The 25,105-nt window shown below is 42.6% G+C and overlaps 1 protein-coding gene across 1 annotated transcript in view; it reads right to left on the reverse strand.

Annotated features, from left to right (window-relative positions):
- Nucleotides 1-3,841: 3,841 nt before the first annotated feature.
- The window catches only part of RIMS3 (regulating synaptic membrane exocytosis 3), a 130,862-nt gene continuing 109,598 nt past the window's right edge, over nucleotides 3,842-25,105 (reverse strand). Inside the window, exons 5-7 of the mRNA XM_083173672.1 lie at nucleotides 24,572-24,673; nucleotides 16,811-16,950; nucleotides 3,842-13,588 (exon numbers count right to left, since the gene is read on the reverse strand). Coding sequence (XP_083029798.1) covers nucleotides 13,376-13,588; nucleotides 16,811-16,950; nucleotides 24,572-24,673 — 455 coding nt within the window. The 3' untranslated portion in view covers nucleotides 3,842-13,375. The remainder of the gene's footprint in view (nucleotides 13,589-16,810; nucleotides 16,951-24,571; nucleotides 24,674-25,105) is intronic.

The following is a 25,105-nucleotide window of genomic DNA, read 5'->3' on the forward strand; positions in this document are numbered from 1 at the left end:
TTTTGTAATGTAATGCGACGTTGCCAAACTTCTCAGTAACTGGAGTTTAAGACTCCTCACTTCTTTCTCAACACAGCTTAGTTGATGTGAGACTGTACAGGGTGATAGACATATTGGGCCTTATTCTGCTTGGTGCGGTCCGTTACGAATTCTTTCGGAGGGCGCTTTTTAGCTATCTGCGCATGCGTAGGCAATGCGCATGTGCAGCGTAGTGTCTGTGCAATCGTTCTCACCAATTCGTCTAGAAATGTGCACCGAACTCCCTCTGGAAATATGGGCGTACACAAGGGCGCAGTTTCCAAGTGGGCAAAACTGGGCGTACACGTGGCAGTGCACAAATAGTGGTAGGCGTGCATTCGGACCGGACACAGAGTGCAAGCGAACCAACACGCCAGAAATCTGTGGAGTCCATAAGCAAGTTTCAGTTTGCGGAGAGCACTGGTTCATGCCCTAGGCATTCGGTTCGCCCAATTAGTACGCCCGCACCTTGAACACTCGCAGCTGACAACAATACAATCCACTCCTCTAGTCATTAGTGATTAATTACACTCTTTTCACAGGTTCAATTGGAACCACTAAGACAGGTAAAGGGGCAACAATGAATTTATAATACTTAACATGATGTAAGGGTTAATGTAAAGTGTTTAAGTATCAATTAGGAAGTAATTGATTACATTTAAAAATAATCTATGTGTTATGAGGTAGGCTAATTGAATAAGTGTGTCATGTTGCAGAAGCATGACTTCTGAATCGATTAGTGAGGTTTGCGCAAATACACCAACTTGGTGCGTACGGTCAGCTTCCCTTCTGTTCGGACGCTTTAAGACCGTACAGAATCTTTGTTCCCACTGCACACGCACGTTTGGATGCAGTCCGAAGACACTCCCTCTTCTTAGCGAGTCCGGCCGAAGGAATGCGGACAACCTTTGGGCGAGTGTTTTTAGAATGTCCGCCGTGCGTGGCGTTCGGACATTTCCGAAAATAATTCGGAACGGACCGCAATAACCAGAATAAGGCCCATTGTTCTGTACTGCAGCATGTGTGCTGATCTGCTGCAAGAAAGTGATTAGTAAAAGACTTGAGGGGATTGATATGAAATCCCGGCATTCAAAATCCCGACGCTGATATCCCGACATGGGAGGGGTACGTGGATCACCACCACCACCACCACCACGCTCTGCACACTAATTTATTCTCCCTCTATGGGTGGACACCCACGGAGGGAGAAAGGGTCGGGATTTGAACTGCATCCCGACTTCACCGTTATTCCCCAAAGAGCTTGTAGTCACTTACACCAAAAACGTAAAATGATTGTCAAAACTTTTATTTTATCTAGTTTTATAACCGTGAGACTAAGGATGTCTATTTTTGTTAATTTTCATAGTTTTTCATAAAAGTTAAATAAAAAGACTATTTCTAAAGTCTTTCATTTCATACCGTCTTTCCCCGATAATTAGCCCTACCCCGATAATAAGCCCTACCCCAGATTTTGGACGCTGGTCCAAAATAAGCCCTCCCCCGAAAATAAGACCTACCATTTTCCCCATGTAAATGTGTGTACACCTAATGTGTAGCCTCCGCTCGGCCCCTGCTGACCCCCGCTGACCCCCGCTGCCCTCCGCTCACTTACCAGCAGCACCGCAGCTCCCGTTCCCAGGGATGCATTGCGGTAGGCGCGGCGTGACGTCACGCCGCGCACATCACGCGGCTGACTGACTGGCTGGCTGGCTGCTGCTCACCACACCACGCCATCAACGAACTTCAAAAAAACAGGTGGGGGCATGTAAAATACCGGCACAAATTGTGGGGCATTTCATAAAGGCAGTGGGGAATTTCTTAAAGGCGCAGGGGGGCACATTAAATTGTGGGGCATTTCATAAGGTCTAGGTCAAGGTCTATTAAAATAAGCCCTCCCCCGAAAATAAGACCTATGGTCTTTTTTGAGGGAAAAAAAAAAATAAGACAGTGTCTTATTATCGGGGAAAGACGGTAGAAATAACAAATATACTGATCTTGGGGAAAAAAAGAAATGTGTGGTTAAATATTTTAGGGTAATTTTGACCCACCTGCCTGCCGGTGTAACTGTACTGATGCTGGGGGAACATAACCATACCTTACAACAGCAGTATGCAGAGGAGCATCTCTGAATGCAAAATATGTTGAAACTTGAAGTGCAGGGGCTACAGCAGCAGAATACTGGGTTCCACATCATTCATCCAAGAACTGCAGTCAATGGACCAATGAGGATTAAAAAGACATCACTCGGTTTGCCAAATCTGTCTCTCTAGCTGTAATGTGCAAATGGTAGGGGCAGAGTTTGAGGTACACAACATGAATTCATTGTGCAGGGAATATTTACTCTTCTTCATTTAGCACCTTGTAGAATATAGACTCTGGTTGCCCATAGCAAAATCCCATCTTAGTAAATAAACCCCCTGCTTATCTGGTTCATGCTGGTGGTTTAAAGACAGGTAATGCTATTTTAACACATATTAGGATCCATAACACCAATTGAGTAGCCTACCTGAGTATTGGTGTTGACCATGTATATTCCTTACTGACCACAGTCTCCCTATCTGTTGGTTACATGTGGCAGTATTGCCCCAATGTCACATTGTGAATGTCATTTAAAACTGGTTTCACAAACATGACAACGAGTTTAGTTTACTGAAATGTCTTCTACCATAGAAATCCACAATCCATTCGTATTTTCCATGTCGCCTTAAAATGGGAGTTGGTAATACACCTGAAAGGTCTGGAAAACATGACCTGTGTGAGGTCATGGAGAGGACATCTGGCATGTGGTAAAAAAAAAAAGATTCACTAATAAAACGTATAGCTGAGGAATCTGCAGCTCATGTGTGATGCGATCACATTGACTTGATCCAGAATAAAAAGGAGGGACCGCTATGGTGGCAAAATAAGTATTGTTGGGTATGGGTCATTAAGTCGACACATGAAAAAGGTCAATATTGGTTTTCAAAGCTATTTTTGTCCCGAGTGTCTATCTTTCCAAAGCCAACTCGATGCTTGAGTTGACCTTTTGACTCTGTCGACCCAATGTATGTAGACCTCAATAGTGTTGACCTAACTACCTTATACCATGTTGCTATAGTGCAGTAGTTCCCATATCAGTCCTCCGTTTAAGAGATTCCATGGTGGAGCTAATTATTGTGATTCTCTGAGGAGACCTGGAAAATGTGCACTGTTGGGAGTCTTTGAGGACAGTTTGGGAATACTGATATAGTACATCCTAGACCTCTAGTGTATTGCCTGTGTTGAGTAATGCTGCTTTCACACCGCAAAAAGGGCATGGACCCAGTATTTTGAAACGTTTCTAAAAACGGGTCCTACAGCTAAAACCCTTTTCACACCGCATATCTTAAATTGTATTTCAAGGCTGTTTTTGTCCCTTCACAACACTGAACCCGTTTTAATCCATAGAAAACAGTGGATGCTCAGACTGCAAAAAAACAAAAACGGTCTGAAACTGGTAGGGCCATGCATTTTACCTTTTTGAAATACTGGTGTTCTGGAACCGGTAAATTCACTCTGGACCTTTCACACTGCACATATTACCGTTTTGAAACAGTAAAAAAATGGCAAAATACCAGATAATAAGTGCGGTCTGAAATGGGGCATCAGAGTAGTAATCTGAATGGGGCTGGAATAATAATTTTGTGGTTATAATACAAATAGTGTTCATGTGGAAAAAAATGTTAATAGTTAACCCAAATTTAAGAATATATTATGTTTGGACTTTTTTGTTCATTATTCCAATTTTGATTTCCAGCACAGAATGAGTACACATAATAAGCAACATCTGACAGGAGACAAGCAGTTTGTTTTAATTAGTTTTATTAATCTCTGGTTACCAGAATACATGCGTTACAAGCTGACCATCCAAATGTGCTCACATTTTATTTCCTCTTTCAAAAATTGCAGAGAATATTTTACAAAAAGAATCGTGCATTATTTTTTTTGTCATCAGTCCCGCTGCGTTGAAAACCACAAAAATACTAAGATTTGACAGGAAAGACCACATCTATAAAACATTACAGGGCACAAGTAGAAAATGCAGGTTTCCCGTTTTTATCATAAACAATCGATTTCTCTTTTGCTGTAGTACAAACATTATCCATCACATACTTGGTCTTTTTATCTTTTTTCCTTTTTTTTTTTTTCTTAAATATATACATGTAGTATTTTTTATTTTTTTGCCATACATAAAGCGTTACAAATAGAAGCGGGTATCAAACTTGTGACACCACATTCAGAGCATTAAAGCGTTACAGACATTCAACAGTGAGCCAGACAGGAGGGCACTTCTGTATGCAGAAGAGGCAGTACATGTCAGTCAGAGCTATGTAAAGGATTCTCTATCCTTTTATTGTATTCAGGGATTGTCATTTTTCTGGTTACCTTGTTGACTGCTTCAACTCAGCCTTCACATTTCTTACTACTTCCTTACTGTTGTTGTTAAGGCGCTGGTTTGTGAAGTGAGTGAGACCGTTATTTAGGCCTGTTTGGCAGCCAGAACTGCTTGTGCTAACTAAAGTTTCACTTGTTAATCTGTCCTAAAAATATACTGCGCTGTGCGAACTGCTGGTGCAATATATGTGAATAAACTGCCATAGACTTTCCTTTTATTCATTCATTCCCATCGCTATTGTGGTTCTGGCAGCTGTGATGATTTTAAGCTTTATTTGGCTATTTAACCGATTTATACATGGTCGGTTCTGTAATGCTGTGTACACACGGTGAGATTCCCTTGCTATTCGACTTCAGCTTCGAGTGCTATACAATCTTTGCTAACTGTACTTTTTACATACAATTCTTGCTGTGCTATCTGCATGTGATTTTGACTATATAGTCAAAATCTCATGCTGATTGTACCCATGCATACACACCATAAGGCAGCTGGATATATATATATATATATATATATATATATATATATATCCAAAATTCTGGTATGAAAAGCTTTCAATTATGCCAATTGATTCTACTTGTTTCAATCATCAAAACAATTTATTTTTTTTTTTACTTTGTTCTACTTTGTTGGAGCAAGTGTTGCAGACTTATTAATTATATACAACTCCTACAGTTTTTGTCCAGCCTCACAACTTGTTACAGTCAAATGTCTTTTTTTTTTTTTCTCAAGAAGAATAAGCAGTAATTGTCCAACCACCTTTGCAATGCTCCGTTTGAGTCACCCACCGCCTCCTTTCCCATATCTTTTGCTGACAAAGTAAAAAAAAGAAACACCACATACTGTAACTACTACATTTTTTTGCTGAATATCAGATATTTTATGAGGCACCTGTGAAAAGCAATAGAAATAGTTACTTTCCTATTCCCTGCTTTCAGTTTAATTGCGAGGCATTAGTTACAAAGTCTATATGGAGGTTTTAATGAGAATCCAAAACAATATGTGCTTCTACCATCAGCTGGGTCCCTGCTGTGGGAGTTATGGACCACTGCATTTGCACCTGTATTACCTTCATCATTTAAGGTGGTCCTGCTAGAACAGACTGCAAATTCCACCAAGATCAGCAGGGCTAGTGGTAACAAGGTCATATGAGTCTTCTATACTTTTAGATATGGACAGGCTACTGAATTTGGGGGAAATGTGCTTACAATACTAATAGAGTGGTTAACATTTTTACATTTGAGAGCGTAGTTGTAATAGGCAAATCAACTTTATAAGAAGGGAATCATTTTCAGGCTAGCCATTCATTATTGAATAAAAACATCCAGGGGTATAACAGGTAAACCTCATTTAGACCAAAGTTGAATTGAAGTAAAAATTCAAAAGGTTCTTTGTAACCTGTGAAAGGGTGAACTTGATGGACATAAGTCTTCTTTCAACCTAAACTACTTTGTTACATTCTCCAGGACTACTGACATTCTGCCCACAAATGCCAACTGTCTCTAATTTCCGTTCACAGGTCTAGGGATTCTTATTTTCACTATGTACCAACTGTACAATACAAATCCCTCAATTGGGAATATATACAAATGACTGACTGTCAGGATGCCAGTGTTCAGAATCCTGTTTAAGCTAAGTATACTCCCAATGGTATAAACACTTACGGGTTTTGAAACGGCACTTGTCTTCTAACTGCAAAGTGAGCTAGTATCCACTATCGGTTTTCTCTATTAAAACGGGCTGTATTATTTTCACTTTGCAAAGATCCAAATTCTTAAGAGTTTCTCTTTGATCTTTGTTTTAACATAAATAACAGTAAACATTTATATATGCCTGTACATAAAAAATAAATTAATTTGTATTAACATTAATGCCATATTATATGTGTGATATTGAAGGGTTGATTGATAATGAAGGGTTCTGTATAAATACGCCATTTAAAATGTACTACTTTTATAACAGTCTAGTTCGTGGCACTACTTTTCACAGGTGGGTATTTATGAAATAGGTAAATGTGGTATAAACTAAATGCAAAATTATATATGTGAAAAGTTATATTAAGAGTATGGGCACACCAATTTTTTTTACTACAGGTTGAATATCCCTTATGCAAAATGGTAGAGACCAGAAGAATTTTGGATAATGGATTATTCCGTATTTCAGAATATTTTTATATTTCAATGAGGTATCTTGCATTTATGTTGTACAAACACATGAAACATGAAATACACACAATTATATTTTATTTGTGCATAAAACCAGGTTTCAAAACATGAAACAAAGTTTGTGTACTATGTCAGATACTGAATTTGCACACCAAACAATCATTTTCTTGCACATATTTAGTGCCAGTTACAGATCATGTCCGCAGTAGTGCTTTTAGCAAAAACAATAAAAGCATTTTTACTTTCTGAAATGTATGGTTTTTGGAATAATTTGGAGAACGGATATTTGGATAAGGGTTACTCAACCTGTATTAAAAACTGTGCATGCTGTTACCATTTATTTAGTTACTTTTAATTAATTTGTTATAGACCCACCCTTGTTCTGCTGTATTAAGCATTTTTAGATCCCATCCTAAAGACTCAATACTTCAAAAAAACAGACAACTGTAGCAAGCTGCATTTAAAACAGGACAAAGGCCAGAGGGAAAAAACCACAATAGAACAGTCTGTTCATTGTTATTACTTTCATCAAGGATAACAGTATCTGATTTTTGGTATATTTGTTTTTTGTAAGTGAAATAAAGCTGTGGCATGAAATGTAATACAGCCAACAGAAAGGACTTGTTGGCATATATGTGTATTATCTAGTGTGCAGCAGCAATAAAACATGCCTGCGATTCATTGGATTTACTTTATCGATGCCTCTCATATGGTGCCCTGCCATCATTGTACAGTACAGGGAATGGAGGACCTACAGGGAGATTTGTCAAACCTATTGAGGACACATGTAGATTATTCCCTAGCACATAATCGGACTCTATAGCAATATTTTTAAGTTATACATAACTATGATACAATTCTCTGTGTGCTGTCAGATGGATTATATATATAATACCCACACACATATACAGCAATGTTTTATACCATGGTCCTGTAAATCCACTGACTGGGTGCAGGCGGAGGGGCGGGCCCTGGAGGCAGAACTGACACTGTAGCAGCCACATCCCCTGCACCCTTGGTAGTTACATCCCCGAACTACCACCCTTTTTAACCCCTGTTAATTTAATGGGGCTAATTGAATTTGGGCCATAATCTGATTGCTTGTTGGGGTTGACACCTCCAAGTGTTCTCATTAGAAGGTTTGATAAATCAGCCGCCTAATCTGTTATGGACTGAAGCCATATTTTTTCAGCCTTGTCAGTTTAATCCCTACTGATCATTCTCCTTTCTTTAGGAACTATAATGCAATAGTGATTGTGCTCCTCCGAGGCAGAACATTTGGTGTACAGTAATATAACGGGTGTTCATTTAAGTTCACTTTATTGCTGCAACATTCTAACCTTGCTGCTTGCTTACAGACAGTTTTCTCTTTTATTGCAGCTAATGGTAGTTTTTATTTATTTGGTCATAACGAGCAAAAAACTAGTCTTGGCCTCATTCATTTGCAAACCTCTATAGGTAGACAAGTGTTTATTTTGTATTTTAACATTTTACTTTCATATATATATATATATATATATATATATATATATATATATATATATATAGTATTATTAAGAATGTCTAGAGAAAATAACTTTTAATAAAATTTTTAGAAATCTTTATGCCCAAATACCTCATATAGAAGTCTTGTTGTTTTCCACCTGAAAGTCTACATATTGTGGTGCACAGACACACCCGAGGTTTGCAGTGAAGTAAATATTGTATACTCACACTAGTCACCAGCTTTCCTAAATAACAAAACATCAGCACCGGCAGCTGTGCGCCCATATGGAGTAATTAATTGCTCCGTGGGGGCCACCGGTGATCAAGACACTTGAATCCCCCCTATGGAGGCGAGGAGCATCATTAGCCTTTTATTATATAGGATTATTCTTCTAGAAATGCCTAGAAAATATAGTTGTAAAACATATTGTTCATAGAAAATGTCATTTCTGCATATTTGTAGCTATCCAAATTGGCTTGTAAGCTCTTATTATGAGAAGCCATAATGGGCCTGATTCAGGTGCAGTAGTGGTTTGCATAGCTGCTTTCCAGTGATGCTAGCAGCAGGTTTAAGGTGTAAGTAGACCTATACTGCATGCATGTGTGATCCTCTGCTGCGTCCAAGGATGCATCAAGGAATCACACAAAGACCCTGGCCTTGGCACTTTCACAAAATAAATGCTACCCCATTCCCCCACCCAGCTGGCTGAAGACTGTCATTGATCAGACATAGGTAAACTGTGTCTGAATAGTAATGCCGACTGGAGTCAGCATCTGAATCAAGCCCATTGTACTCACCCTGAAGAGCGCTGCTATTGATTTTAGCATATGATAGATTCATAATCATTGGCTTAGAAAAAGTGGCATACCAGTTAAGGAACCAATGGAACAATGCACCTGTTAACCAAGGGGCACATTTATGTATATAAGTATGATAAAAGGTGCTCCAGTCAATTAGCTACCAACTGCCATTTTCATACACATGACATTTAGGAGCCGATTGTCTCAGTGAGTGGTATTCAATTGTTATAACTTGCACAATCTCCCATCTAAAATGACAGATTAACTGACTATTGCCCCATGATATTCTATTTTTTGCTCATATCAAGCACATCATGGTCCGGTGTAGCAGCGCGCTCACTCATTTCAGCTCACCACACTCGGGGATAGCGAGCTGAAATACTTGTGAAAAACAATTGAATACCACCCTATGAGTTTTATAACTCATTGATAAAGGAGCTCCTAAATTATCAATAACATTTCAATTATGTTATCAGTTACACAGATATCAGAATAATGGGCCTGATTCAGCTCTGTAAACTGAAATCTAAACTGCAGTGTAAACATAAACTGTCTTACATCTGTGGCTACATTTGAAAGCAGCTAGTATTTACCCTGCAGAGAAACAATATAAAAGTATTTTCTCCCCTGCATAGCAACATTGTTTGTTCCAGACACAAAATTACTTTTTAGCTTTACTGGATTTGGCCCATTGTTTTATTTATTGAAATAAGATCTATAAATATCTAGAAATATAATTGTGTCTCTTTTGGCTGATAAGCTTGTTCTATACTTCCCAATACTTAAATACTTTATGCTTCCCAATAGTGCATACAAATTTAACCTAGAAATTGGCCATAGTGGTTTGGTATTTTATAAAACGCCTTTGGCATACATTCCAACATTCGGAGGCTCTAAATCAGCCACGGAGGAAAGGGTGGGACCTCGGATGGAAATGGATGGCCTCACACTTCCCCCCAACTGTCCCCACCACCCGTTGGATACTGCGGTCTGCAGGTGCGACAACAGGACAATGTCCAATTAGCGGGACTCTCCTGCTGTAATTAGGACATTTGGGAAGTATGCCTTTGGTATGTTGCAACATCCCAGTGTGTCACAAGAAATACAGATCACACCTATACATGGCAATGTGCCTGACTTAAGGCCCATACACACAGCTCCCGCATTATCGCTGGCCCGGACGCTCATCGGCTGGTATTACCAGCCGATGAGCGGCGGGGTAGACTTCTTTCCATAGAGTCTTGCAATGGAAAGTCATCCACCCCGGGGAAAATTGCTAAGACTGGACAAAAAAACGCTCATTGCAGAGGCATAACTCTGGGAGGCAACAAAGTCATCTGCCACCGGGTTCCATACACACTGGGCAAAAATTGCCCAGTGCGTATGGATGGACCTTTAGATTCTAAGGTGAACATCTGTCACACTAGGACTTGGAAAAAGAATTAAGCTTGAGAGAGCAGTAGTTGCTGTGTTTATAGTAGAGGGTACATATTTACACCTTAGAGTATGTGCAAATAACAGCTGATGTCAGTAAATCTATATACACATACTAGCTTAGCAGTACTAATATAATGCTGGTAGGAAAGTAAATGTTTTTAAACAAAACTTTGCCCTGTAACTTACATTAACTCATCACGGTGCCAACGACACTGCAACAAACAAGTTTCTAGAACATACAGTATGGGATTTGTGAACAAACTACAAAAGTGCACATGGCAACTCTAGTGCATTCATTTACTGCATTATGGGCCCCATACATCAGCAATCACAATTTATGGATTTTCAGATATTGGGATATTTTGGCCAGATAAATGGATTTTCAGATCTATCCGACTTTGCCCACACATTACAGATTTTTTCAGTGATCGGCAGATTTTTCCATCTAAAGATTGCATCTTTATATCTGGAAATTGCCCCAATCGATTGTCATTTCAGCTGTTCATAATGTAAATAGATGAAGAAAACTAATTGGGAATGCCCACACATCTAAAAAAGATCTGCAGATAATACCAGATTATTAAACATGTTTAAAAACCTGATTAAGCAATCGATTGGCGATTGTGATTGGGATTGCCAAAAGGGGGAGCCCACACATCTAAAATTAATTGTGGCAATCATCTCCATATCTGAAAATTGTCACAATTAATTGCTGATGTATGGGGCCCTTAAGACAATAAAATCAAATGTTTGGCTGATATTGATTCTGCACATTTGCACTTTGTTAGTAAATAGTCCCCACAGACACAATACTCTGGACACTGATAACAATACCCACAGCAGCACAAGCACAGAACGTCTTCATCAGCTCTTTCTACATACAAGTGACAATGCAGCAGCAGCATTATATGGAGGAAGGACAGGACTGCTCTGTAGTCTGGCAGTTGAGCAGCCAGTCCTTATCGTTTCTGTAAACTCTGTAAATATTTATTTTTGCCTATAACAGGTATGTAGGATACCTGCTGCTATCATGCGATACATAAATCACTACGTGACAGAATGTTATTTCCACATATGTCAATGTGACTTTTTTCATGTCTTCATTTCACAGTACATATAAAGCTTTGAGAAATCCTAATGCAATTAAAGTGCAAAATAATTAAAATAATTTAATTTATTATATATAATATTAATTATAAAGTTTCTTCTGACGGCTTAAATCTTCCTATCAGATGCTCCCTACTACTGATATGTTGTTCCATCAAAGGTACTAAAAATAGAATTAATAATGTACCTTTTATGGAATCCTTGAGCTACTGTGTATGACACCTAATGTTATGTATTCTGGTGACGCACTAGTGATTTTTGCTTTGGTTGTCAGAGAGAAACGGGTACTTGGGTACATATATGCACAGAACTGCCAGTAAAGATGGTTACTGTGTAACAGTGTGGCTATCTCACCTCTTCTGGAAGAGTCTTTCATGCTGGTGTATACAACCTTTGCTCAGTCCTTGCAGCGCTTCTGCTGTTTCCCTATCAGTCCGTGTATTGGTATTTGAAGGCATACATAGGACTCATTTCTGTCTTTTTCATGAACGCCGTTGCAGGTTTAGTGGTGTGGATGTAGACTAATTCAGAAATAAACATATTTTATCCCAAAGCTAGGGAAGAATCGCTACCTTCTCTCCACCCGCTTGTCCACTAAAGATTGCAGCCCTGAGTTGTTACAGTAGACACTGTTTAATAATAAGACTGTTGCTACATGTTTGCTTCTGGACTCCACACCCGTGATAATGTATGAGATTTGCAGCTCCTTCTGTTATATACGTACATATAATGCTGCAATTATGCATGTGTAGGATAACGGATATCTCATAGACAAATAGATAAAGCTGTCTTCCGCCACTAGCACTGTGAGTCTTGCAAATGCACTATTAGACTTATTGGCACATAAAACTCTAAATTCCTAGATGGTCTACAATTGTTTGCAATGAACAATATCTTTGTGCAAAAAAAAGTCCATAGATCTTCCCAACACTAAAGTGTTTAGAAGTGTAGCACAGCAAAAATCATTAATGCACTTTAAATAAGAAAAGAAAAAAACATACATGAGTAAGATGCAGTGTGTTATTACCGAAAAGCTACATGCAGTTATATGTGTGTATATCTATATCTATATATAAAAAATATGCTTATCCGTGCTTCAAAAAGAATGCATAGGTGAGATGTAGTTATTCGTCTTTCCGCAATTCTTTTTGTTCAACCTCAGAAATAAAATTGCACGGTGAAATGCTACATTCCATTTTAAACAAAACAGTAAAAAAAACATACCTGAAAAAATATCATTCTGCAATATAGATATATGTAAATGCATCCAGTCTTGATTGTATATATATATATTTTTTTATGAAATATAAGGTATCACCAGTTCTCTTCCTGCCTCAGGAGTGTAGGTGGTATGAAATTAAACGTTTTATGACCCCCCTGGCAAGGGTAGGGCACTGCATTGGAGAACATGATGGAGCATTCACCCGCAATGTAAGGGAGTGCTCTAACTCTGGGGACTGAATACAATTTGGTATTCATGTGCTATCCAGTGTGCTTCATTTTAGTTTTGTCATACATAGCCTATGTCGTGGTATACATTTACTCCAGCAGGGAAGAGGTCGCAGGTCGCCAAGGCAGCGAACTTGTCAGCCTTGCAGACCTTTCAAGGTTACAATAATAATAATAACATAGGGGTGAGTATATTCTACTTGGAGTGTCTTTGTTTGGTTAACCTGTAGTATATTTTCTATTAAATATATTATAACAGTCTATAAGTGAAAGGGATGAATATATATATTTTCCTTTTACAGTAGCATGTAATTGAAAGGAATGTATTTATTGTGCAAGGGCCTCTCTTATAACTTCCTCCTTTTCCAGAGCCCTGAACAGACACTTTGAATTTACAACCTAACCTGTAGTGTATGTTTGGTGCTAGAATAAGGAACATGATAGATTTTGCTTTAGGAAATGGAGGGAACATTGGAACATAACATTCTTCCTCCACTTGTTAAGTGCAGGATGGACTGGTGGAACTTTCCAGGGAGGACTGTGATAGTCGACGGGTGAGAGGACCAATGCTGGAATCTGCTAGTGAAGAAGTGGGAAATAGTTTGTACCACCCCATAACACATGAACTTAGATCAAGCTCTTCAAGTAGGATCTGAGCCATGCCCATGAAACATTTGTGGTCCATTCTGCCATAGTCTCCCCATACAATCACCTACGGAAAGCACATACATGTCATTAACAGTCTGACGTATCCTCAAATAAATCGTCATTATAATTCATGTATAGGCATAATCTGACTGGGGGCTGGAGTTGTGATTTCTAATGATACTGTATATATACCTTCATAAACTAAACACCAGTAACTATTACATTGTGCTTAGGAGAGTAATCAGGGAGGAGTAGCAGCATGTTCCCTCTAACTATGCAATTCATTTGTGCCAGGCTATGGAAATCTAAAAGGAGCTAATCTAAGATTATAGGGACCATCCGGGCCGTCGCTACCATTAGACAGCTTTAGGCAGCTGTCTAGTGCGCCGGCCACTGGAGGGCGCTCTTTGTTCAGGGGGTCCAACTCCCAATTTGTGCAGTTTCTGCCCACGGCTGTCACCTCCAACAGCAGCCGCCTGTCCGACCTCATTCCTGCTCATCTGTACTCATTGCACAGAGCATACTTGGGGCTGGGGAAGGAGGGGTAGAGGCGTGGGTGCACTGCACTTATCTGTACTCATTGCGCCAAACACACCGCCGGTTACCACAGTTACCAGTTCGCACAGAGTGACACTCTGGGGGAAATTTAATAGGATGAGAGATTCAGAAATTGATAGGTTTTGTTAAGAAATCAGTTTGGGTTTTTTTAAAGCTGAAATATTTTACACTGCAAAACCAGTTTCCTTTAAGTGTAAATGATTTGTGCTTTAAAAAACTTCCTTACCAAATCTCTCATCCTATTAAATTTTACCCTCTGCTTCCTCAGCCCAGGCCCCCGGCACCTACAGGATGCTGGGAGGAGCAACCTCACACCACCTCCTGCTGTACGCAATATGCTTCAAGGCCTGCAACTTCTCATCTCCTACCACTGACACCCACCGTGTGCTCCCTGGCTGGCAGCTGTACCTGCACCAGAGACACGGTATTTTTTATTGTAATTCATTTACTTTGCAGTGTATATTTGCATATTGCATTGCATATTATACTAATTTCATTTATATATATATATATATATATATATATATATATATATATATATACACACAGAAGGGACGCGGCACTCGGAACTGACTGATGAATGAAACACAAAGTAGCCAATTTGCTAGTTGACGTTTCAGCCTTTACTTAGGCTTTTTTCAAAACAGCTTACATAAACAAACAGTGTACACTCACCTCTATATATAGAGTAAAACCATGAGTTTGTGCGAGGACAGCAGCCATTATTCTCCGCCCATCTACGGCAGAGAATACGTCAACTAGCAAATTGGCTACTTTGTGTTTCATTCATCAGTTAGTCCCGAGTGCCGCGTCCCTTTTGTGTATTTATTTATTCTGAGACCTGCCTTGGCCGGACCCTCTCTAAAGGTACCGGGTAGCTAAATGCCATGAGAATCGAGTGCCAGCACCCAGCCAGTTGTATATATATATATATATATATATATATATATATATATATATATTACAGATGGAGCCGGCTTCTTCCTTGCAGAATCGCCAGCCCCCACCAGCGGCCTGGCTACGGAGCTGGCTCTCCCTGCCAAATACCCAGGTTTTTGCGGCAGTGAGAACGGGGTATTACTGGCTTACTAGTTACTGGCTTTAAGCATGCTAATTGCTGTGTGGCAGATAGTAGGGGGGAGAGACACAGCAGGAAGTTGTAATTTCTTTTTACTTAAGTATGGGCCCCAGTGTGGTGCTTTGTCTAGAGCCCACAATGCACTTAAGATGCCCTGCATCCATAATGTTAATGATATATCACCCAGTGTGTACCCAGCTTAAGTAAATTCATTTAAACCAAGTAGACCAGTTCTTTTTATCATTTATATCTGTGATACCTTTGCAACACGTATTTCTGGATATGGAGAATTAACCAAGGCATACTATACAATTAAAGGTTAGAGCAAGGAGAAAGAGAAAGGATTGTCTCTTTGTTGGCGCTCTTGAAGAAAGAAGAAATATTATTTTTAAAATTTACATTTTATTGATATTTATTAAAAAGAATTTGTTACGTGAAAATATTCACAAATTGATCAAAGAATTTATTAAAATGAGTATTAAATTGTTGTAGCTGTGTGTGTTGTTTTATTCATTATTTTATTAGTGTTGTCTTAGATACAGTGTTAAAATGAATCCCTTATTTGTTATTTACTGATAATTTCACACTACTGTATGTTTCAGTTTCTTTAAGGGAATCAGCATTATAACAGTGTAACTGATTGTTGGAGCAGGCAGGAGGTCAGAAGCTCCACATTAAACGATGTCTGACTTATTGGTTGGCCTGTCTAATTTCTCTGTGTAGCTAATGGACCATATGGTTGCCTGAGCCAATTATTTCCTCAAGGAATTTTTATTATTATTGAGGCTGGTGGGCATTCATTTCTCGCAGCTCCATATAGTGAATGGTTCGTATTAAGGTGTTTATATTGGCCGTGCGGTTAGTACAGGGCTGGGTTTATTCCCCGGACTCCGACTTGCACCAACTCACACCAACGCCCCCCTCATTCGCCGATTTCACACGTGCAGCTGCAAATGGATGTTTCGCAAAAACATCCATTTGCAACCTTGGGTGCGGGTACCATGTCATTTGATGGTCACCAACCATCAAATGATTTGGAAAGAGCATGCAAAATGAAGACACTCTCAAGTGCCTTTGTTTTGCGTGATCCCTGTATGGGAACAGGGTGGGCAGCTGACATCCGGCGGTGTCAGCTGCCCACCCCCGGCAGCCGAATCAACGCTTGATTTCCATGGGAATATCCATGAAACGTTGGGCGTTCCTATGGGCACGTCCCCTTGCCGCTTTCCCCCACCTACACTGGTGAGTGTGAACTAGAAGGCGAACTATCAGTTCGCCATGCCCGCTCACTCCCAGCGTATGCACATGTGTAGAAATGTGCTGTAGAAAAACATAGGTCTTCGCACGGGGGAACGAGCAAATTAGAATAACCTCCTTTGTCTCCACACGGTTACTGATATTTACTGTCATAGGGAAATGATATAGTTTATATAAACTTTTTATTGTGTATGTTACTTAATAAGTTGATAAATGAAGGCAATTCTATGTTTAGCCACTTTGTATTGTGCTGTATTATGGCGCATTCTGTGGTTATGCAATAAATGACACCAGTAAATACGGTGTTTTAGTATCAAACACAACCACAGCACATTAAATGTACTCCCTACACATTCAGCTACCTATTTCCCCCCACAACAAATGATCACTTACCTGCAATACCTTCCCTTGTGGTCCTTCATCAAATAGAAGAACTTGTTGATAAACTGGGTCCCAAGTTTTCTTAGCTGTTCTAGTCTTTTTCTTGGCCAGGCAAGCTCCATTCTCTATCATGTAGACTTTGATGTATGGGGCTGTGCATGAGAAACAGTAACAAGCAATCAAAAAAAAAAAAAAAAACACATGTCGCATATAAAGATTTGCTAATAGTTTTCCTGAACAAGTGTGCCAATATACTCACATCACTACTCTGTGCTAAAAGTGTAACTACCACTATAATAGTTGTAGTAATGTAATCCTGTAGAGTTAGGGGTTCTATGTACTAAGCCTTGGATAGAGATAAAATGCCCAATTAAGATCTGCTTGCTAGGCTATATTTGCAGTCTAGTGAGCGGGAAGGTGCCGCCTGCAGTCCTGACGAATGCCTGATGCGTTTTCGGACCTCTCTGGTCCTTCCTCAGAAGAGCTTCTGAGGAAGGACCAGAGAGGTTTGAAAACGTGTTTACGCTTTAAACAGCACCTGACTGGACCCTGTGGAAGAAGTTTTTGGGCTGCTTTTATCATCTGCTGTCTTGGAGGAGCCGGCATCCCCAGATCAAGCTAGCAGCAAGTATTATCCCTGGCTGATATCCACCTTCCATTTGTGATACACCCGCTGTGGTGTTATATGCCTAATTTTAGTTTTTTAATGTGAGTTTAAACCTGTAATAAAAGTGTATAATTTTACCTACAGTATACAGTGTTGCACTATATATACTTTCTAAGTTCCAGGTAACTCCTGAACCCCACCATCAGTGTCACACGGATCTATGCAGGACCTCAGTGTCCCCATTGTGCCTATATAAAACCTACAACTATGTGAGTGGGATAACAAAATGTAAAAATATCTACAGTATGTGACCATACCGTCTGCACTATTTGTGGGTTTTTTTCTGAGTTGTTTCAGAACATCATCTGGACTCTTTTCAGAATTCATCTCCATATATAGAAATTAATAGTGTAAGAAAGTGTATTTTTTATTTATGTGTGGGATCGCTCAGTGTGACACCATCATTAGTTTTTTCTGTATTTCCTAAACTTTGGTGAAAGTTTTTTCTTGGTGTCATTAGAGCTGCACCCCACCAGGTGGCGCATTTAGGAAATTTATAAATTCTTGTCTTTCATGTGATTTGGGATAGCCAATAAGATCCTGCTTTGAAATCAGAGTAAATCAGAGCCTGCACATCTCTAATCCTATCGCATGCGGCCGCCCAGCAGAAAAATCATTCGATGGTCGCTCACCATATAATTATTTTTCTGCCGTTCGCAGATAAAAGTCATTATGAACTGACTTTTATATTGCCCGCTGATCACTGAATTGGGGGCAGAGGCTGGTGCATGCCTGCGTTCCCAAATGAACACCCAGAGTTTTCATGGGGACGCCCATAAAACGCTGAGGTTTCCCCTGATGCTTCTCCCCTCCCTCCTCTGCCTGTGTGAACGTTTCGGGAAGACGCCCCAGCCGCCCCCCCCCCCTCCCCTACCTGTGCAAAACCTCTTCAAGGTTGATACTCACTGAAGGCATTCGTACAGGGGGTTTGCACAAATACATGCATGCCCATGCGCAGACCCCCCACCATCGGAACTTAATAAATGGGTACTGCTTTCCTAGCACGGCGCCCGTCTCATTGATTTTATGCCTTAAGTTTAAGGTACTTAAGGCATACAATCAACGCGATGGACCCGATTTTTTAATCTCATGGGTCTTATGCATCCATAAGATGCATGAGATCCATGAGATCCATAAGATAAAAAATCGTGAGCCCCCAATAACCATTGTTAACGTCACCAGCACTGTCAACGCCAACCCGAAGCGTGGCGAGCGCAGCGAGCCCACGAGGGGCGGTGGTACGCGTCCTCCGACCTTTTCTTACCCCCACTATCCACGTCGGCATGGAGTTGATTTTATATAGTGTGGCGAGCGCCACGCTTCGGGCTCGGTGGCTCGCTGCGCTCGCCACACTATATTAAATCAGCTCCACGCCGACGTGGATAGTGGGGGTATGAAAAGGTCGGAGGACGCGTACCACCGCCCCTCGTGGGCTCGCTGCGCTCGCCACGCTTACGGTTGGCGTCAATAGTGAGGTGGCGTTAAAAATAGGAGGGGGTCATTTCACCCATGAGGGGGGTTAGCAATTAAAATTGGGGTTTTGGGGCCTTTTTACATTGATTCCAATGTAAAAATCTCATCGATTGCGTCGATTGCATCATCTCATGCATCTTATGCCGCACAAACACATAAGATGCATGAGATGCTTGAGATATCAGCCCCACACATACAATCTAGATCGTGGGCGCCGTGCTAGGAAAGCAGTACCAATAAATGTTACATCAAAGCTTATTAATGGTTCTGTCAGTCCATCCATTGATTACCTGTATTCTACCTAATTCCATATAAAATTATTTTACTCAGACACAAGGCCATAAACTAAACTACACTAACACAAACATGCTCACTTATTTTCTCTTTTGCATTTTCCCATCCTCCAGACCCCTGGCCAAAATTGCTGGGTCACTGTATCGTACAGCCCACCAAGAACCTTTATGTAATAGATAACACCAATCCTATTGTATCAATGTCTATTTCCCTATAGATTGTAAGCTTGCGAGCAGGGCCCTCCTACCATTGTGATGTCTGTAACTACTCTGTGTTATAATTTTTTCGGTACTTGTTCGGCACTAGAATGGCCACACCGATTTTGATCGGGTCGGAAAAATCGCGTCGGTCGCATCGCATGCGACCAAATCGCATGCGATGCGATGGACCCGATTTTTACATTGAATCAAATGTGAATAGGGTCCCTGGGACCCTATTTTACATTGGATTCAATGTAAAATTGTCCCCAGACCCCAAATGGCCCCATTGTGAACGGCACGCCACGATTGACGCCAACCCGAAGCCTGGCGAGTGTAGCGAGCCTGCGAGGGGCGGCGGTATGCGTCCTCCGACCTTTTCATTCCCCTACTATCCACGTCGGCGTGAAGTTGAGAATATAAAGTGTGGCGAGCGCAGCGAGCCACCGAGCCCGAAGCGTGGCAAGCGGACGAGCATTACTTCACAGGTATACGTGTCCCCTCGCCGCGCTTCGGGCTCGGTGGCTCGCTGCTCTCGCCACACTTTATATTCTCGACTCCACGCCGATGTGGATAGTAGGGGTATGAAAAGGTCGGAGGACGTGTACTGCCGCCCCTCGCGGCCTCGCTACGCTCGCCGCGCTTCAGGTTGGTGTCAATCGTGGGGTGCCGCTCACAATGGGGGGGGGCATTCATTTATAGGCATGACGGGGGCATATACAATGAGAAATGGGCCATATTGGCCCATTTCCCATTGTTAGCTATGTAAAATGTGCTTAATCGCGTCCATCGCATCTTGTGCCATTATAATGGCACAAGACCGACGCGATGAACGCGATTACAATGTTAAAAATATTTTAATATTGAACCCTATGGCAAAATCGGGTCCATTGCGTCGGTCGCGTCGCGTGCCATGTTAATGCACGCGACCGACGCAATGAACCCGATTTTGCCTTTGCCGGCAAAATGGACCTGATTTCAAAGGAAATCGGGTCCATCGCGTTAATCGTGTACCTTAAGTTAAGGTACACGATTACTCCCGATTGTGGCCGTTCTAGGAAACAAGTACCTTGTTTCCCATTGTAAAGGACAACTGAATTGACTGCGCTATATAAGAAACTGTTAGTAAGAATACAAGTGAGCAACTGTTCCATTTTTTCCACTCTTAAGACTGACTGACGGAGTCTTCCTCCCAACCTCGTCTCACCCTGATTCAGCTTGGATCGAAAATGCTAAATCTTTCTGTAATGGGCAAAACCAGGGCCATTTCTAGAGGCGGACAAGCCGTGCAGCAGCCCGGGGCGCCGCAGTGCTTGTCCGCCTCTGTTAACAGCCGCCCCGCAGCTCCCTCCAGCGCTGCTGCCTCTGTTTCTCCCCCTCTCCCCAGCCGCCAGCAGTTGATTTCCCAGGGGAGGGAAGGGGAGCGCATCGCGCTTCTCTCCTTCCCCTCGCTCACTGGGCTGTCAGCCAATCAGAGGAGCTTGCGGGCCGGCAGCCAATCAGGAGCCAGCCCGCAAGGTATGAATGGCTGACAGCTTCAGGTACACAGTGAAGGAGAGACACGTGATGCGCGCCCCTCCCCAGCACCAGCACCAGCTCCAGCATCAGCACCCAGTGAGTTGTGTTGCTCCTGGCACTGTGGGGGCATATCTGGCGCACTGTGGGGGCATATCTGGCGCACTATGGGGGCATATGTTTGGCACTGTGGGGGCATATGTTTGGCACTGTGGGGGCATATGTTTGGCACTGTGGGGGCATATGTTTGGCACTGTGGGGGCATATCTGTGGCACTGTGGGGGCATATCTGTGGCACTGTGGGGGCATATCTGTGGCACTGTGGGGCCATATGTTTGGCACTGTGGGGGCATATCTGTGGCACTGTGGGGGCATATCTGTGGCACTGTGGGGGCATATCTGTGGCACTGTGGGGGCATATCTCTGGCACTGTGGGGGCATATGTTTGGCACTGTGGGGGCATATGTGTGGCACTGTGGGGGCATATGTGTGGCACTGTGGGGGCATATCTGCCACTGTGGGGGCATATCTGCCACTGTGGGGGCATATTAGTAAATGGCATCAGTTGTACGGCAGCGGTGCGTGGGGCATAATGTGTAATAGGCATTACGGTGTGGGGAGTATTGTGTAATTGCCATCACAGTGTGGGGTCTAATGGGCATCATTGTGTGGGACATAATGTGTAATTGCCATCACAGTGTGGGGTCTAATGGGCACTCTTAAGACTGACTGACGGAGTCTTCCTCCCAACCTCGTCTCACCCTGATTCAGCTTGGATCGAAAATGCTAAATCTTTCTGTAATGGGCAAAACCAGGGCCATTTCTAGAGGCGGACAAGCCGTGCAGCAGCCCGGGGCGCCGCAGTGCTTGTCCGCCTCTGTTAACAGCCGCCCCGCAGCTCCCTCAAGCGCTGCTGCCTCTGTTTCTCCCCCTCTCCCCAGCCGCCAGCAGTTGATTTCCCAGGGGAGGGAAGGGGAGCGCATCGCGCTTCTCTCCTTCCCCTCGCTCACTGGGCTGTCAGCCAATCAGAGGAGCTTGCGGGCCGGCAGCCAATCAGGAGCCAGCCCGCAAGGTATGAATGGCTGACAGCTTCAGGTACACAGTGAAGGAGAGACACGTGATGCGCGCCCCTCCCCAGGACCAGCACCAGCTCCAGCATCAGCACCCAGTGAGTTGTGTTGCTCCTGGCACTGTAGGGGCATATCTGGCGCACTGTGGGGGCATATCTGGCGCACTATGGGGGCATATGTTTGGCACTGTGGGGGCATATGTTTGGCACTGTGGGGGCATATGTTTGGCACTGTGGGGGCATATCTGTGGCACTGTGGGGGCATATCTGTGGCACTGTGGGGGCATATCTGTGGCACTGTGGGGGCATATGTTTGGCACTGTGGGGGCATATCTGTGGCACTGTGGGGGCATATCTGGCACTGTAGGGGCATATGGTTGGCACTGTGGAGGCATATCTGTGGCACTGTGGGGGCATATCTGTGGCACTGTGGGGGCATATCTGTGGCACTGTGGGGGCATATGTTTGGCACTGTGGGGCCATATGTTTGGCACTGTGGGGGCCATATGTTTGGCACTGTGGGGGCCATATGTTTGGCACTGTGGGGGCCATATGTTTGGCACTGTGGGGGCATATCTGTGGCACTGTGGGGGCATATCTGGCACTGTGGGGGCATATGTTTGGCACTGTGGGGGCCATATGTTTGGCACTGTGGGGGCATATGTGTGGCACTGTGGGGGCATATGTGTGGCACTGTGAGGGCATATCTGCCACTGTGGGGGCATATTAGTAAACGGCATCAGTTGTACGGCAGCGGCGCGTGGGGCATAATGTGTAATAGGCATTACGGTGTGGGGAGTATTGTGTAATTGCCATCACAGTGTGGGGTCTAATGGGCATCATTGTGTGGGACATAATGTGTAATTGCCATCACAGTGTGGGGTCTAATGGGCATCATTGTGTGGGACATAATGTGTAATTGTCATCACGGTGTGCAACATAATGTGTAATTGTCATCATGGTGTGCGCCTTATATGTAATTGTCATCACAGTTAGTGGCATAATGTGTCTGTCATCACAGTGTGCGGCATAATGTGTAATTGTCATCACGGATAAATAGTGTATAATGATTTAAGTAGTCTGTCATTGTTTGGCCTTGATCTGTGAGGCGTACTAGGTCACTGTGTGGGCCTTTATATTTTTATGTTACTGTGTGGCCTTCAGCCCGCCAACTTAAGTGTGGGCGGACAGTGACAATTACTGCGGTAACCAATGTCTGGACAGGTTGCGAAAGTAAGATGTAAGGTAATTGTTTTCCTGCTAGACCACGCTCTTATATTAAGCCACACACCCCTTTAAAAATAAACCACGCCCCCTATTTCGCCGCGCGGAGTTTCTGCTATACATTTGGGGCGGGGGGGGGGGGGGGAGGCATTTTTTGTCTTTGCCCTGGGAGCTAAATTGTCTAGCAACGGCCCTGGGCAAAACCATGTGCACTGCAGGTGGTACAGATGTAACATGTGCAGAGTTAAGCCTCCCTACACTATGCGACATCACCCTTTCCCGACTGCCGGTAGGCTGTCCAAGTCAGAGGTCGGAAATGCAAAACATCCGATCTCTGACTGCAATCCAATGAGCAAGGGGATGCTCATCGGATCAGATGTCAAGCACATGGCCACCTGATTTCTGGGCCCAGTCTGTCCGAATCATGTGAAAAATGTCCAAATCGCTGTATTGTATGGCCAGCGTAAGATTTGGGTAAGGTGCAGAAACGGATTTAGACCTCATGGGGCCCACTTACAGCAGATGAAACCAGAGAAAGGGACTTTGGGAGTGAGGGCAGGTCCATTTGATGTCATGATGTCATGCGGTAGTTACACAATGCTCCTCTAGGAAGGTTTTGGATGGCCGGGATATCTGTATTTGGCCCTTTGAGATCTGCAGGGTGCTATGAATGCACCTAGGTTGCCATATGGAAAATCGGCCTCTGCCCAGTTGTATGAAACCCCAGTTCAAATGATAAGTATACTTACCTGACCCATGTCATGATTTACTGGTTTTCCTAGCAATCTTGCATTATTTTAGGCAACCTGTAACTCTCCAAGGAGAGATATAAAGCAGGGTGGAGTGAGCAAGGGTTTGGGGAAGAGATGTTCTTCCCCTGTCTCCTTCCTGCTATTACTGTGATACAGTAAAGGGCAGCAAAAGATGTTTACTGCTCTGTACTGGAATTGGGGACTGGTGTCTGGCAGGTAGGTGGATGAAGATTGTAATGGAGCCAGTACATTACTGTACCTACCTTCACTATTAGTTTGGGTAAACAGATTAATAAAAACATTCTAGAAACATGATGCATAAAAAAGTATAATACAAAAGAAATACAATAGTTTCCTTCAACTAAGATAATAATTTTCTTTCCTGTTATACAGTGCGGAACTTGGAGACATATTACTGTCCTGATTACAAGCCAGGAGATTCATGCCCACACATAATAATAAATCATACATGAACATGGAGAAGGTGCAGCGTGAGACGGATGGAAGATAAGAGTCCTGCCTCTCAGAGCTTACATCAAATGTAAATTACATGCTTACTTATGACACAAGGACTTTATTTACCTGGTACTGTTTTGGAGCCTGGTTTTGGAGTAAGACCTCGTGCCTGGATTACTTCAACTTCAAGCTGACCATTCCGATCTAACATTCCAATGTTCACATCCCCTGAAAAACAAAAAATCAAACAGACTATATGGTTAATGTTACTACACTACTGCCAGTTCAGGCGGTGCATGGGGCATGAATAATAACAGTAACAACAAATGCGCCATCTTCCTAAATATCACTGGGAAGATGGTGCTGGCTGAGCAGAAGAGATCTGCTTCTCAGAAGCAAAGCTGGAATTCATTGCAGTCGCCCTCCGCCCTCTCTTGATTAGAATGGTGTGCCCTATGGAGCATACAGCCCCACAATATTAATTTTCTGCATTCTATTATTTTCACATGCCCCTTTTTAGGCAATGTCCCCTTTAATTAACCAGACCCGGTGAAGCTCTACACCCCTGGCTACTCTCCTCCCATTAGGCGGAGCCAGGGTTTGTGCTAGGGTTTTGTGGCATAGCACGAGCCACCACAGACCACATGGCCCCTTGGTGGC

Source organism: Crinia signifera, chromosome 2 (assembly GCF_055691185.1).
Source record: "Crinia signifera chromosome 2, ASM5569118v1, whole genome shotgun sequence".
Taxonomy (NCBI): Eukaryota; Metazoa; Chordata; class Amphibia; order Anura; family Myobatrachidae; genus Crinia; species Crinia signifera.